Consider the following 17434-nt stretch of genomic DNA (forward strand, 5'->3'; position numbering starts at 1 on the left):
GTGTCCCTTGGCTTGAGCCCTCACTGGGGACCCCAAAGCTTTTTATGCAGAAATGGATAAAATGGCCAGGGGATAAAAAGGAAAGTTTCTGGGCTCCTTGTAAGACCAAGACTTGTTGATGGGGTCCTAATGGAGGCTTAAGTTAAAGGTATAAGAGTTATAAATTTGAAATAAAATCTTATAAAAACTGGTGTATCTGAATGGGCTTTATATAAGATGGTTACATCTCTTTTGTCTAATTGTACTGTGGGATAGACATTACATCTCTATGAGGAATGTTTCCCCTGACTGGTATTATAAGACAGGGCATATAAATCTGCCCCTTAGGCAGTATTAATTAAACATACTAAAAAAAACCAATAGGGACTTCCCAGGTGGCGCAGTGGTTAAAAATCCGCCTTCCAATGCAGGGGACTTGGGTTCGATCCCTGGTCAGGGAACTAGATCCCACATGCATGCTGCAACTAAGAGTTTGCATGCCACAACTAAGGAGCTGGCGAGCTGCAACTAAGACTCGGTCCAACCAAAATAAATAATTAATTAATTAAATTAAAAGATGGTTTAAAAAAAAAAAAGAAAGAAAACTAATAGAGTTACCTGCACCCACACAGTATAAAGTAAAAACTGGGCCCCAACATTCAGGGACTAATAAAAGCAATAATAAATATTTTTTGCCCCTAGGGTAAATTGCTCTGTTTAATTTGTGCACGCACAAAGAGGGCCTTTGTAGAATACCTTGTGCATAAATTTTTGAAGGCATGATAAATTGAATCCCAAAGTTCTAGAACATAGAACTCTTGATTTCCAGTTTAGTGGAAAATCTTCTTGCTGATATTAAAAAAGCAAATGAAAGAAAATGTAATTGGGCCAATCAATCTTTTAATATCATTTAGGCAGCAGACCAGTTCTTTGGGGAATTAAAAGCAACTGTCTTTGTCTTGCCAATCTACAAATCAGAAATGTAAATACAGCCCACAGTGACCTGAGACTGAGCCTAATTAGCTCCATCAGGTTGAATCTGAAGCTGAAGAGGGAAAAAAGGAAAAAAGAGGCCTTTTATCAATAAAACTCAAACTGTTGGTGCTCTGGCCTTCTGAGATGGCCCACATTCTATCTGTGTAGTGTGTTTCTCCCAGGGCCGTCTCGCCTTTTGAGACGAATCGCATTCTCTCTATGGAAAGTGTATCTCTCTAAATAAACTCAGCCATAAAAAGGAATGAAACTGGGTCATTTGTAGAGACGTGGATGGACCTAGAGAGTGTCATACAGAGTGAAGTAAGTCAGAAAGAGAAAAACAAATATCGTATATTAATGCACATATGTGGGATCTAGAAAAATTGTATAGATTATCCTATTTGCAAAGCAGAAATAGAGACGTAGAGAACAAATGTATGGATACCAAGGGGGAAAGGGGTGGGGATGGGAGGAATTGGGAGATTGGGATTGACACATATACACTATTGACGCTATGTATAAAATAGACAACTAATGAGAACATACTGTATAGCACAGGGACTCTACTTAATGCACTGTGGTGACCTAAATGGGAAGGAAATCCAAAAAAAGAGGGGATATATGTATGTGTATAGCTGATTCACTTTGCTGTACAATAGAAACTAACACAACATTGTAAAGCAACTATACTCCAATAAAAATTAATCAAAAAAATTAAAAATAAATAAATAAATCCATTTCTTACCTATCTAAAAAAATAAATAAATAAAAACTAAACAAAACAAAAACAAACAAACAAACTCAAACTGCTTGAAAGGCTCCCTCACCCAAAATCGAATTAACGGCCTCCTTAAGGATTTATCAAGGACAGATACAAATCTCAAAGTCTTTTCTGCAAATAGTAAAAAGCCTTAATTATCTGAGCAAATAAATTTAACTTACACCAACTGTCATTTATAAATTAGTAAGTTTATACTGTAATACCTGATTCATGACTCAGATTTAAAATGAAGCTATGAGATCTCTAGTTATGTCTGTTTATACATCTGTGTGTACATTATACATATGATACATCTTTACCTTCAGATAGTATTATCAAAATTAAATTTATAGAAGAGCTCTATTTAATTGACTTAAAAGTAGGCATTTACAAATTAAATATTTTTAAATGTAGTAGAAACTAACCCAAATGAATTTCAAGTTCACATGATCTGGGAAATATTCAATATTAAATTAGTATTCGGTATTAAAGTTCAAGTTTGTTGGTTTAATTAATACAGATATGTCTTACTTTTATTACACTTAGGTTTACTAAAAGTCAAATAAGGTCATATTATCTCTATTATAAAATTTATCAGTGAGAAAAATAGCTTGGGATGGTGGCTGACTTGGTCTCATGTCTCAAAGTTTTCATGGGTAATCTAAACATAATTGTTGAGAACAAATGAATTAAATAGATATAAATGGGGTAAGAGCTTTTAGGTGAACTCTTGAAGAATAATTATGTTTTATGGTATATCTACTTAAAAATAGTTTCTCTAGATTTTTGGTAACTTGAAACTTTAGAATTTTGCTAAGTGAATTTAAATGATGGAAATTTATTAAATACCTAGACCATTTCCAAATAAAATAAGATACTGAAATATTAATTACTGAATATAGGCTTCATTTTGCGGAGAAACTAAAGATATTTAGGACTGTTTATAAAAATGTTTGGTGCCACACTAAAAAATAGTCTATAAAAAAGCACGTATTTTTAGAAATCATAAATAATATTTGTAAGTTTTGCCAATCTACAGAATGCTAATGTAAAAGACAGTGCATTGTTGCTTACTTCTTAGCTTTTACTAGAAATTACAGTACTTAAACATTAAGAATTCTAAATAATATATATAATTAAAACTACTAAAATTAATAAGGGCAACAACTTTGCATGAAAGGAAAAGGACATAAAGAATGGACATTTTGTTATGGGAAAAGAGAGTTATTTTGTTCTGGAGAGAAAAAAAGGAAGAAAAAGCACAGGACTAAATCTGAAAGTAAAACATAAAGTTACAGAAGGTTTGTGGGAAAGTAACCCTGAGAAAAGAGTTTTGTGCATGGTCAGGACTGGCTAAAATTAAGATAAAATTTAATTGAGTAAATAAATTTAAATATTAAAAGTAAGTTGGTACAAAACTAGAATTTGGTTTTCTCTCCAAGTTCAGAGAACAAAGTTTTCTTGGAATATTGATCTGCTTTTGATAACAGATTGTAAAGTTTCTTTACCTTTTAAGTAATTTGTTGTAGCTTTCTGTATTTGCCTTTAAAATCTTTTATTGTCATGTTGGTTGAGTGAATAAGTATTGTTTCACACGGACCTATGATCCTATTTGACCAAGCGTTTTAAAAACCTTTTGATATCTTTGACAAACTTCCCAAGTCAAATTCCAATGAATTCTTTTGACTTCTAGCTAACTTTGTGATGCTTCAAAGGGCCACTGAAACATCCCAAAGAGAGATATTAAACTAATTAGGTTTGTTGAGTATGTTAAATTACATGGGAAATATTGTCAAATAAGTTGTGATAAACTTTCTTAGACTATATTATATGGGTATATATCATTAATATAGACCTTCTAAAAATTTTATGAAATTCCTAAAAATCCGGTATGTCCTGGTATAGTGTTATTAGTCATAATTCTAATTATTATCTTAAAAATTCTAATTATTATCTATTATTATCTTAAATAATTCTAATTATTATCTTAATAATATTATTATTAGTCATAATTCTAATTATTATCTTAATTATAATTATTATCTAATTATTATATTATTAGTCTTAATATCTAATTATTATCATAATTCTATTATTATCTTAATTATCTAATTATTATCTTATTATCTAATTATTATCTAATTATTATCTTATTATTATTAGTCATAATTCTAATTATTATCTTAAAATCTAATTATTATCACAGAATGTTGTATATTCTTTGTCAGTTATATTGCAATCAGATATTTAACCATGCCATTTAAAATCTTTTGTCTTTTATAGACAGTCATTGTTTTACTATGATGCTTTTACAAAATCAGGATCTTCAAGAAGATTCACAAAAAGGACTTTTTGACAAATAAGGTTTCTGATGACTTCTAGATCATACCACTGAACTGGGTAAGAAATTACAAAACTCTAATGGAAAACCTGATGACTTCATCCAGATCAGCAAGAATCAATTACATGGGACTGAATGAACTAATAAACACAATTTGTATTTTATAACTTTGTTCTGAAATATTACTGACTTTTAATCTTTATTTTCCAGAAAACCTTTCCTCTTACACTATGACCTACAAAAAATTGATAAAGTATACCTTTGTAAACAAAGATGAAATATTTATCTTTTTCTCTCTACCTGATCCCTCCAGAATTTGGCTTTTCCAGCTGGCTCCCCTCTGGACTTTATGGCTTATTGCAATCCAGATTACAACTAGTTATACTAATCATTATTTTAATCTGTTCTTTCTTTGTTGTTTTCAAACTATGCTTTGTGTCTCTCTCTGCTCCACTCTGAGCTATATTACTTATATTCTGTCTATTTTGTAATATTGTTGTCTCTTAAATTACCTGATGTGTAACCAGGCCTCCAACAAAATTAATGATGGCTAAAAGTCTTGAGGCAATGATCACATATATAACTCTATACAGAATAATTGTAATAGTGCAACTCTAGATATGGGAAGAAGCAACAAGGGAAAAACATTTCCTGGATCATAATAGACTAGTAAGACAGGTGATCCAGAGAACTTTAGGTTATTAACAAGGCCTAATCCAGATACAGCACATGAATGACCTATCACTGAGATCTTTGCCTTACTTAGGAATAAGTGTTCTTAGCGCCACGGGACAAATAGGTCATGAAATGCCTCCCAAACCTTAGTCAAATTTATGACCAACAAAGGGCACTGTAAAGAAAAAAATGTTGCCTGCCATTCCAGTTCTGTAAGGATCAAGCCATTAGCCACTGCAGTTGCCCCCCAACAGTGAGCTCCAAGGGGAACTCAGGATGGAGAAAAACAAGAAACATTCTGCGCTTTGGATATACTGGTCCTTAGATAGTTAAGATGTATATCTAAGGGAAATTTTTAAATGACCCCAGATTCTTGCATCTTCCCATACAGAGAAAAGCACTAAAATCATTAAGTTGAGATTTCTCTTCTTTGTGATTAGCAGTAATCTTTTGATGCTTGACTACATGTTTTTCTAGCAAAAAGTTTGTATATATCCTGGCTCCTCCCTTACCTCTTCGGAGCAGTTCCTCAGAGCTATCTGAGAGGCTGTCTTCTGGGCGATAGTCGTCAGTACGTTTCTTAATAAAACTTAATTCTCAACTTATACGTGGTGCATTTTTCTTTCATTTGACACTTGCTATCTGTCTCTGAACCCCAAGTGGAAGCACAGACAGAAGCTCCTTGGTCTTCCCTGGCTGACATTAGGAACTGAGGTCCCTGTCCCAGTTCAACCCATCTACTCACCCAGGATCACCAGTAGCAGCCACAGAAACATGGGGACCTGGCCTGGCTGAGGGCAGGGAAAGTCTGTCTCACCACAAGCCGGGCTTATTTCTCATCCACGAAAGAGGACAGAAGGGAGGTACTCAGATGAGATCTGCAAGAGTTAGAAAAGGGGAAGTAAAAGAATCATATCTTGCCTCAGGTTCTGAAAAATTAACACAACTATCCTCCTAAATGTTGTTTGTATTTCAACCCCGGCAGTCTTAGACGTTGACAGTTATCTTCCAGCAGCTCAACTCTCTCTGGAGAAATGTCTCCAAGGCTGTGCTGGGTTCTCTGAAATGCCACGCTATAGATTTGCTAGTATTCAAATAACTTTTTTTCATTTTTCAAATGGAAAAACCCTTCCATTACCTTGAATTCATACAACATGTGGTTCTGCATAAGGTTCCTAATATAGACATATCTTGTGACTGTGGTGTCCTGCTATGTTTTATGGTGTAAGTCACAAAAAGTCAAAGTATCAAAGCAGACATGAAAGCCTTTTGACCTTACATAAACTGGCACAAAGTTGTTGAGGAGGAAAAATTTTTAAAAATTCACCGACTACAAAAGAAGCCGCCCCTAAATTCCTCCCAGATCTGTGCAAATTAGGAGATAAAAGAACAAGCATTAGGTAGGAAACTGTTTTGTGCCCCATCTCAGCCTATAACCAGTGCTGTGCCTGAGCAGGCCCTTGTGATTCTTATTATGATTGCAAGACACCCTCAGCAATAACCATGAAGAAACTTTGGAAAAAAAAAGAGTTTATTACTCACAGGTCTTGGAAAGCACATGGCACACCTGGGGCTACACTGTGAGGTCATGTGCTGGGGTTCTGCTTTCATTGGGGTGGAGGGTGGGGCTTAGTGTTTTGAGGGCTCACTCTTTATTGGTGAATTTAAAATATAAAATCCAGAAGTTAAAGCACAGGAAGAGAAAAAAACAAGAGGCCCAAATGGCCAGTTATCAAAATCAACCAATATCTCTAAAACAAAGGAGCCTGGGGGAGCAAAGGAGGGCGGTGGGGTGGGCTTTGGTGCTGCCTTTTATCTAGTGGCTGGCAATGTGTTTATTCAAAGTAGCTCTTTAAAGTGGATGCCTCAGCAATCAAAGCTTAAGTCAGGCACTTGCATTATGAAAGAAAGAATAACTGTTAGGGCCCATACTACAGAACCTCTCTTTTTAAAGCCAGAGCTCTTATCAGAGAGGCCTTCCCTGGCCTTGCAATCAAAGAGGTCTCACCTGATTATTTTCTGTTTCAAATCCCTGTATGCTTTTTTTCATAGCATTTATCATTATTTGTAATTATTTCCTCTATTTTCTTGTTTGTTTTTACGTCTTCTCCTCAGCTATCATTCAAAGGCCCATGTTTATCTTACCCATTGTTGTATCCCTTGTACCTCTACCAATTCTCTCTTGCAGGGAGGCATTAAATAAGTATTTTTTGAGAAACTATGAAAAACTCTGGACCAGGGTTTCTTGACATTTATTTCATTAGCACTTCCCTAAGGGGCCTTTTCAGATTTTTTTTTCTAGCCACCCCCCTCCTCTATGAAACATTAATAGCACAGATACGCTGTATGTATATATATACATAAAAAGTAAGATTTTTTTTTTCACCTCCACAAGGACCAATTTTTGCTGCTTTGAGGGTGATATCACCTCTGTTGGGAATGCATGCTCGAGACATAGAGACAGACCATTCTCAGCAATCTAACTACCAGGATAGAAAGTTATGACCATTCAAAGACATCTTTGTATTAGAAACAGAAACCTCTGATCAAGTTTCCCTTCTTTGTGGAGGCTATCCTGAGGCTATAATGGAAAGAAGTCCTCTTCTTTAACCAGATGGCATTCTATTCTTCCCCCGCCCCCATGACAGTTACCAAATTTTGTTTTTCCGTATGCATTTATGTGATTGAATGATGTTCCTTTCTCTCCTTAGACTGTAGTATCACAGGGATGAAAAGAGTCTGGTGTGTTCTCCATCATGTTTTCTTTCTTTTCTTCCTTCCTCCCGTCCCTTATCTCCTCCTACACTCCTTCCTCCCTTCCTTTCTTTTTTTATTGTAGAAAGAACACTTAACATGATATCTATCTTCTTAACAAATTTTTCATTATACAATACATTGTCGTTGACTATAGATACAATGTTGTACAGCAGCGCTCTAAAACTTAACTTAATCTTGCTTAACTGAAACTTTACGCCAGTTGACTAGTAACCCCTCATTTCCTCCTCCTGGCACCCACAGTTCCACTCTGATTCTATGAATTTGACTATTTTAGATAGCTCATGTAAGTGGAATAATGCAATGTTTGTTTTTCTGTGACTGTTCTACATCACAACATAATTGTCCTCATGGTTCACCCATGTTGTCACATGTTGCAGAACTTCCTTCCTTTTTTAAGGCTGAGTAGTTTTTCATTGTATGTACATATAACAGGGAAGAGCCAATCCTGACTCCATGTTGGATCTGTTTCTTTACTTTAACCTTTGCTTCCTGTTGCTTTTGTTCACTAAAAGGACACTGTGTGTACCTAATGGCTTGCCTCTGGGAACCCTGCCCCTCTGCCTGAATGTTAAACCAAAGTGCCTTTGTTCAGGGAAGCATCCTGACCCTGCCCACCTGTGAATAGCCGCAAGAAAGAAGAAATTAGCATGTCCCCTCTCCGAGGCTGGCCATTCCAGGAGATATTTGCAAGACTTATGGCCTTTTTATTTTACTTCCTCACCTCCTCCCACCCTCTGTTCTATAAAAGAAACTGACATCCAGACCCCGATAAGATGGTTCTTTTTAGACACTAGTCTGCCATTTTCTCCACCTGCCAGGTTTCCAAATAAAGTCATTATTCTTTGCCTCAACACCTTGTCTCCTGATTTATTGGCCTGTTGTGCAGCAAGCAGAGGGAGCTTGGACTCACTAACATACATACCATGTTTTCTTTATCTATACATCTATTGATGGACAGTTGGGTTTTTTCCACATCATGGTTATTGCGCATAGTGATTTAATGAACATAGCAGTGCTAATATCTCTTCAAGATCCTGATTTCAATTATTTTGGATGAATACACAGAACTGGGATTGGTGGATCAAACAATAGTTCTATCTTTAATTTTTGTTAGAAACTTTATACTGTTTAATATAGATGCTCTATCTTATAGATTAATAAATGATGCCTTACTAAAATTGGTGAAACTTATAAGAGGAAAATAAAGTGAGGAGGTGCAACAAAGTCAGGTTTAAGCCTCTGCAGTCAGGAAAATATGGATTCTGGTCTTAGCTCTACCCTCTACTGACTGTGTGAACATGGCAAGCTACTTCCCCAAGATTGTTCACCATGGGCAATATCACACACTTAAAACATACTTTTTTTTTTTATAATTACAGATAATATGTGTAAGTTTGCCATACATAATAGACCCAAAAATTAGTCATTGGTAACATTTTTTGGCTAGTAGAATATTAGTAGGGATCAGTATGATATATCAGGTATTCTCTAAGTTTTTGGTCTTAAAAATAATATATTACAAAGAGATATATTTACGCTGAAAAGGCTAAAAACATAACACCTTTATGAAAGTGTTGGTTATAAAAGGTGGATGCTTTTATGCTTCCAGTAATGATGGAAGAAGAAACTGAACTAACCTTTCTTCTGAGGATCACTAGAAATGCTGGGCGAAATTCTTTTAAAAGTCTCTTTCAAGGTACTGAAGAGATAATAAGACAGTGAAGAATTCTGAGACACGATTAGAGAAGAAAGGAGCTCAAGGAGAAAAACCTGGCTTCTGAAAACACTTGTTTAAAAGGGCACTTGCCAAGTCCAGAAAGGGCAGCAGGGAGGCTTGTGCTTTAACACAGTCCTGTGGGGTTGGGAGACATGGACTGGTACTCATGTTGGTGTGTGTGGAAAGGTTTAAAATATGATTGTAAAATAAAAAAGAATAAAATACTGCCATTTTCAGCAACATGGATGGATCTAGAGAATACTTAGCTTAGTGAAACAAGTCAGGCAGAGAAAGACAAATACTAAATGATATCAGTTACATGTAAGTAATCTAAAAAATAATACAAATGAATAAATATACAAAACAGAAACAGACTCACAGACATAGAAATCAAACTTATGGTTACCAAAGAGGAGACAGAGAGAGGTAGGGAGGGATAAATTAGAAGTATGGGATTAACATATACAAACTATGATACATAAAATAGATAAGCAACAAGAGTTTACTGTATAACACAGGGAATTATATTCAGTATCTTGTAATAACTTATAATGGAATATGATCTGCAAAAAAAACCCCAGAAGCAGAACCAAATCACTGTGCTGTACACCTGAAACTAATGCAATATCATAAATCAACTATGCTTCAATACAAAATATATATATGGCTGTAAAATTTTTGACAGCTCCTCAATTTAGAGGTGGAGTCTACACTCCCTCCCCTTGTATCTGGACAAGTTTGTTAGGCACTAAGACCCAATAAAACTGTGATGGAAGTGATACTGTAAGTTTTGAATTAGTTGATGAGATATTGTAGATTCACTGTCACATTTTTTTTTGAAGCTTAAGCCAACATATAAAAAGTCTGACTACCCTAAGGCCACCATGTTATGAGGAAGTCCAGACCACATTGAAGGGTCACACATACACACTCTAATTGACTGTCCAGGTTGAGGTCCCAACCTATAGCCAGCATCAACCACCAGACATGCAGGTGAAGATGGCCCCTTATGATCCATATAATAGATCCAAGAATTCAAAAAGGAGTCACTGTTCTTGTCATGAGTAGGGTGACTGAGAAGAAATTGATAAATAAAAGAGAAAATATTATACTAAGTTGTTTTCATTTATTTAAATATAACTCTTAATTACATTTTACTCCATTGCATATAAACTAATTTTGTCTATTGAAAATAATTAAATTACATTTAATAATTGGACTTTTTATTTAAAAGTCAAGCATGGAGGAATGTGTTAATGGTTTTAGTCTCAAGTGACTACACACAGGGAAAAATGACGTATTGTAAAATTAGTAATATGGCAACGTTGCCTGCTGCATGGAACCTTAGGGAATTATGAAGCATGAAAATAAATGATCAGAGTTTTGAAGGTTTTCTTTTTTCTCTCTTGTTTTTTTTTTCAAATCCAATCTATACCAGTAATGGGCCCTGGAATCCTTGCCAATATTATGCAGAAACAGTAAACATAAATTCATGTAACTTTAAGCATAGTGTGTACTTTTCAGGTTAGTGTGGAGAGAAGAAAAGCAGTCAGGCATGGAGGGAGCTCACCTTCTCCAACTCCCCCCATACAGCAGACATCACCTAGACCTCCACCTATTTTCTGAAACCCAAGTACGGTACCAATATAAAGCCATTGACTATAATACTACTCCTGTATCCAGGGACCATCAACCCACCTGAGATGGAGAGTGGCACCAGTTCAGAGAACTGGGCCCCCAGGCCATTGTCAGCCTCACAGGAGTAGCTTCCAGAATGCCCTGCGGTTAGAGAGAGGTTGAAGGATGCTCCTTCTCCAGAGGGCGCTGAGCTGCTACCCAGGTTGATGTCCTCATGATAAAACCGGTACAGGATTGGCGGGGGTGGGGGTGGGGGGGATGTAGGAGCAGCTCCAAGCCTCACAGCAAAGCTCTACCATATCCCCCATGACAGCCTGGGCCCTGGGATCCCGGAAGGTGAGGACAGGACAAGATATTGGAACTAACAGACCCAAAGGGGGCTATCAGAGAGGATTTGTGATGCTGCATTAGACTCATGAATTCCCATACCAGGATCTCAGCAAAGGGCCTGGCTCTTGGTCACTGTGTATTCCTTCCATTCCTGTAATCCCATTAGAGCAATCAGAGGTTGTTTTTTCAAAGTGTCTTTAGAAATCTGGGGAAATATCAATTCTGGGTCATTGTCTAGAGACATGATCATTTGTCGTTCTCATCTTATTTACTTCTAATGCCAACCCAACCCCCTTTGTGTTTTCTACTATGAAGAAAAAAAGATGTCAGCAGTTTAACTTGTGAAGGTAACCCATCCTCAAATTGTTGGTGGTTCTCCACAGCACTGATCACTGGGATCTCCTGGAATTTCCTCATGACTCCTGGCTCTTGGTTTGGAGATTTCTGTCTGAGATGAATAGGAGTGAAATTTACTTCTCACAGAGACATTCACCACCTTGTTCTGGATGGGATTGTGGCCATTGTCAGCTCTATAGTAATATTGGCCAGCATTGTGCTCCTTCACAGCTGGGATCTCCAGGTCTGCTGACAGGGAATGCTGGGCTTCTGTCCCAGACTGGTTCCTGTGGCCTCTCTGTGCTAGGAAAATGTGATGTTTCCTGTGCCCTCAGCCACTGAGCAGAGTAGGGTGAGATCCCCTCCTTCAGTCTCTTGTCCCCCAGGGGCATGGGTATCTAAGCTTACGTTAGAGCCCTGGACTTCTAGCTGAATAGAAGATGACATATGAGAACCCTGACTATGAAAGACTCTGGGAACAGAAGGTAGACTTATTTCAGCCTCTAATACAAGGAGTGGGAATATGGGTATTGCTTATGTAACATATTACAAGTATACAATGGTAAGGAATCCGTGGTAATTATCCTTGAAGAATGTGGATACAGATACTTGCAGGTCCTAACTCAGATCTTGGCTAATTTCATGGGTAGCAATCATTAAAGAATCATGATGAATCATCCACTACACGAGAGAAGAAACTTTTTTTTTTGGATAAGTCACTGTGCAGACGCATACCTTTTGCATAGAATGAAGAAGTTCACTGGTAGCATCAGTCTACCTTGAAAAAGACACTGTTCCTAATAATGTCAATAAAAATTCCTCCATTATTCCCAATTTCAAGGATCAACACAAATTGTCACCCCCTCCTCTGACCACTCCAGTTCACTTTGATTTCTGCTCTTCTGACTCTTCATTTTAGCCCCATATGTTTTGCAATCCAGCATGTGGAGACATTTGGAGAGCAGGAGCCTTGTCTTTTAAAGTTCCCAACCCTCTGCTAAATGCCAGCACACACAGTCAGTGATCAATGAAGATCTGATTGATGATATTACTTTAATAAGAAGAGAAAGATTATAAGGAGCTTAGTCCATTTGTTATTCTTATGAAATGCCAAGAGCAATTTGGAGAGTTTCTCTAGTCCAACTCCTACTTTCCACACGGACAGAAGTTGCACAAAGAAACAAAAGACTAGCCGTCCATGCTGAAGCTACAGTGTTCATGTTTCCCCCCATGCTCAGCCCCACTGATACTTATTCTGCCCATGAATTTAAGATTGGAGGCTCCAATTTCTGACACTGTGAGTCACTGTCTCTGCCTGGCACCAGTAAGACCCTGAGTCTTCACTGCACATGGTGGGGATCTAAAGCTCTGGGGAGGTGCTCTAGCCTAACCTCAGGGTCCTGCTATCTCTGAAGAAGCAAACTGGAGCTGGGCATCTGAGCTCTGTGGAGAGGGGTGGGTCTTTCAAGAGAGATCAGGGTCACTGGGCCCTCCTCAATGGGCCCAGAAGAGCTGACTGTCAGTCCAGGACATGGAAACAGCTCTGGAGAGAAGGATCACAACAGTTTTCAGAGCAGTAAGATTTACAGTTCCTGCTGAAAAGTACCTGGTGAGAAACAACTCCAGCAAACAGGACATTCAGAACCAGACATGCCACGTACCATGTTTCCCTTGCATGGTCAAACCACAAGGACTCCAGTTCATGTTTGGTGTATGGGTAGCTTTCCCTTATGAGGTACCCGCCTGCTCTGCTACCACTGTCTCCTATCCACCCCAGCTCCCACAGGAGTGACAGTTTTACTTAAGACTTCAATCTTTACTACTCTTTACTATTTCTGTTTTTAGAATTTTCTTCCAGTACAGTACAGTAATACTTGCCACTGTCACTCAAAACTGCATTTTGGATAGGAAAGCTTGAGACTTCATCTGTAAAAACAATAACTCTTTTCTATCTTTGTAATAAATCACTGTCTCTATTTTCCAAGCCTTTTCTCTCTGGCATATCAGAACTACACTGTTTCATTCAAAGACAGAAGAGGGAGCCAGGACAGTGAGCCAGTCTGAAAGAGAGGGGAGGGGGGAACTGGGTTTTTCATTTCTGCAGAGAATCCAATGTCTGACCTTCTCCCTTACTCTTAGGCAATGAGATGTATCAGGTGTAACCTCTTCATCTTTAGACAAGATAGAAGTTTCAACCCATTCCTTAGTCACTCTGAGATGCATCTTATTTTTCCTGAGGAGATATCTTATTCAGCTTGGGCTGCTCTAACAAAATGCCATAAACTAGGGAGCTTATCAACAACACAAATTTATTTCTCACACTTCTGGAGGATGAAAGTCCAAGATCAGGGTGCCAGCATTGTCCAGTTCTGGTGAGGACCCCTTTCCAGGTTGCAGACTGCTGACTTGTATTCTCATACAGCAGGAAGAGACCCAACTAGCTCTCCAGCCTCTTCTTATAAGGGCACTAATCTCATTCATGAAGAGTCCACCCTCATGATCTAATTACCTCACAAAGCTTCCACCTACAAATACTATCACATTGGGAATATGGTTTTAACATATGAATGGGTAACAGGCTAAAACATTCAGTCCATTACAGGGAATGTCAAGGTAAACATAACTTTTTACATGGATAAAGGGTGTTCTGCTAAAGCTCCTACTCCTTAGCTCGCTCCATTGGTGACTTCACATAGGGAACCCTTGTCCTCAGTGGACATTTTGCTTTCCCACCTGCTATGCTTTCATCCAGTCTTTAAAGGCACCACATTGTATTGTAAAGTCATGTTCTGTTCCTTCTTCTGAGCTTGCTAGATGAAACCACCAAGTGGCCTGGATAATGGGAATAAGCTGGTTACTGGAATAAGATCTAGTATCTTTTTTTTTTCTTCTTCTTTTAACATCTTTATTGGAGTATAATTGCTTTACAATGGTGTGTTATTTTCTGCTGTATAACAAAGTGAATCAGCTATACGTATACATATATCCCCATATCTCTCCCCTCTTGTGTCTCCCTCCCACCCTCCTTGTCCCACCCCTCTAAGTGGACTCAAATCACTGAGCTAATCTCCCTGTGTTATGCACTGCTTCCCACTATCTATTTTACATTTGGTAGTGTATATATGTCCATGCCACTCTCTCACTTCCTCCCAGCTTATCATTCCCCCACCCTGTGTCCTCAAGTCCATTCTCTACATCTGCATCTTTATTCCTGTCCTGCCCCTAGGTTCTTCAGAACTTTTTTTTTTTTTTTAGATTCTATATATATGTGTTAGCATACGGTATTTGTTTTTCTCTTTCTGACTTACTTCACTCTGTATGACAGTCTCTAGGTCCATCCACCTCACTACAAATAACTCAGTTTCGTTTCCTTTTTTGACTAAGTAATATTCCATTGTACGTATGTGCCACATCTTCTTTATCCATTCATCTGTCGATGGACACTTAGGTTGCTTCCATGTCCTGGCTATTGTAAATAGAGCTGCAGTGAACATTACTTTATTTGAATTATGGTTTGCTCAGGGTATATGCCCAGTAGTGGGTTTGCTGTGTCGTATGGTAGTTCTATTTTTAGCTTTTTAAGGAACCTCCATACTGTTCTCCATAGTGGCTGTATCAATTTACATTCCCACCAACAGGGCAGACGGTTCCGTTTTCCACACACCCTCTCCAGTATTCATTGTTTGTAGATGTTTTGATGATGGCCATTCTGAGGTAATACTTCATTGTGGTTTTCATTTGCACTTCTCTAATGACTAGTGATGATGAGCATACTTTCATTTGTTTAATGGCAATCTGTATATCTTCTTTGGAGAAATGTCTATTTAGGTCTTCTGCCCATGTTTGGATTGGGTTTTTTGTTTTTTTGATATTGAGCAGCATGAGCTGCTTGTATATTTTGGAGATTAGTCCTTTATCAGTTGCTTCATTTGCAAATATTTTCTCCCATTCTGAGGGTTGTCTTTTCATCTTGTTTATGGTTTGCTTTGCTGTGCAAAAGCTTTTAAGTTTCATTAGATCCCATTTGTTTATCTTTGTTTTTATTTCCATTTCTCTAGGAGGTGGGTCAAAAAGGATCTTGCTGTGATTTATGTTGAAGAGTGTTCTTCCTATGTTTTCCTCTAAGAGTTTTACAGTGTCTGGGCTTATATTTAGGTCTTTAATCCATTTTGAGTTTATTTTTATGTATGGTGTTGGGAAGTGTTCTAGTTTCATTCTTTTACATGTAGCTGTCCAGTTTTCCCAGCACCACTTATTGAAGAGGCTGTCTTTTCTCCATTGTATATTCTTGCCTCTTTTATCAAAGATAAGGTGACCATATGTGCATGGGTTTATCTCTGGGCTTTCTATCCTGTTCCATTGATCTCTATTTCTGTTTTTGTGCCAGTACCAAACTGTCTTCATTACTGTAGCTTTGTAGTATAGTCTGAAGTCTGGAAGCCTGATTCCTCCAGCTCTGTTTTTCTTTCTCAAGATTGCTTTGGCTATTTGGGGTCTTCTGTGTTTCCATACAAATTGTGAAAATTTTTGTTCTAGGTCTGTGAAAAATGCCATTGGTAGTTTGATAGAGATTGCACTGAGTCTGTAGATTGCCTTGGGTAGTATAGTCATTTTCACAATGTTGATTCTTCCAATCCAAGAACATGATATATCTCTCCATCTGTTTGTATCATCTTTAATTTCTTTCATCAGTGTCTTACAGTTTTCTTCATACAGGTCTTTTGTGTCCTTAGGTAGGTTTATTCCCAGGTATTTATTCTTTTTGTTGCAATTGTAAATGGGAGTGTTTCCTTAATTTCTCTTTCAGATTTTTCATCATTAGTGTATAGGAATGCAAAAGATTTCCGTTCATTAATTTTGTATCCTGCTACTTTATCAAATTCATTGATTAGCTCTAGTAGTTTTCTGATAGCATCTTTAGGATTCTCTATGTATAGTATGATGTCATCTACAAACAGTGACAGTTTTACTTCTTCTTTTCTGATTTGGATTCCTTTTATTTCTTTTTCTTCTCTGATTGCTGTGGCTAAAACTTCCAAAATTGTGCTGAGTAATAGTAGTGAGAGTGGGCAACCTTGCCTTGTTCCTGATCATAGTGGAAAGGGTTTCAGTTTTTCACCATCGAGAACGATGTTGGCTGTGGGTTTGTCATATATGGCCTTTATTATGTTGAGGTAAGTTCCCTCTATGCCTACTTTCTGGAGGGTTTTTGTCATAAATGGGTGTTGAATTTTGCCAAAAACTTTTTCTGCATCTATTGAGATGATCGTATGGTTTTTCTCCTTCAGTTAGTTAATATGGTGTATCACATTGATTGATTTGCATATATTGAAGAATCCTTGCATTCCTGGGATAAACCCCACTTGATCATGGTGTATGATCTTTTAATGTGTTGTTGGATTTTGTTTGCTAGTATTTTGCTGAGGATTTTTGTTCATCAGTGATATTGGCCTGTAGTTTTCTTTTTTTGTGACATCTTTGTCTGGTTTTGGTATCAGGGTGATGGTGGCCTCCTCCCTCTGCTATATTTTGGAAGTGTTTGTGAAGGATAGGTGTTAGCTCGTCTCTAAATGTTTGGTAGAATTCGCTTGTGAAGCCATCTGGTCCTCGGCTGTTGTTTGTTGGAAGATTTTTAATCACAGTTTCAATTTCCGTGCTTTTCATTGGTCTATTTATATTTTCTATTTCTTCCTGGTTCAGTCTCTGAAGGTTGTGCTTTTCTAAGTATTTGTCCGTTTCTTCCAGGTTGTCCATTGTATTGGCATATAGTTGCTTGTAGTAATCTCTCATGATCCTTTGTGTTTCTGCAGTGTCAGTTGTTATTTCTCCTTTTTCGTTTCTGATTTTATTGATTTGTCTTCCTTTTTTTCTTGATGAGTCTGGCTAATGCTTTAGCAATTATGTT

General features: G+C 37.4%; 1 protein-coding gene across 1 annotated transcript; it reads right to left on the reverse strand.

Moving 5' to 3' along the window:
• Nucleotides 1-1007: 1007 nt before the first annotated feature.
• On the reverse strand, nucleotides 1008-15134 carry FCRL2 (Fc receptor like 2). Its single transcript, XM_068537591.1, is given in 12 exon segments — nucleotides 1008-1024; nucleotides 10924-11104; nucleotides 11106-11224; nucleotides 11668-11796; nucleotides 11799-11954; nucleotides 12784-12951; nucleotides 12954-13002; nucleotides 13005-13072; nucleotides 13331-13387; nucleotides 13390-13467; nucleotides 13470-13589; nucleotides 15125-15134. Coding segments are annotated over 12 exon segments (1152 nt in total).
• Between the last annotated feature and the right edge of the window lie 2300 nt (nucleotides 15135-17434).

The sequence above is a fragment of the Eschrichtius robustus genome, chromosome 3 (assembly GCF_028021215.1).
Source record: "Eschrichtius robustus isolate mEscRob2 chromosome 3, mEscRob2.pri, whole genome shotgun sequence".
Classification (NCBI taxonomy): domain Eukaryota; kingdom Metazoa; phylum Chordata; class Mammalia; order Artiodactyla; family Eschrichtiidae; genus Eschrichtius; species Eschrichtius robustus.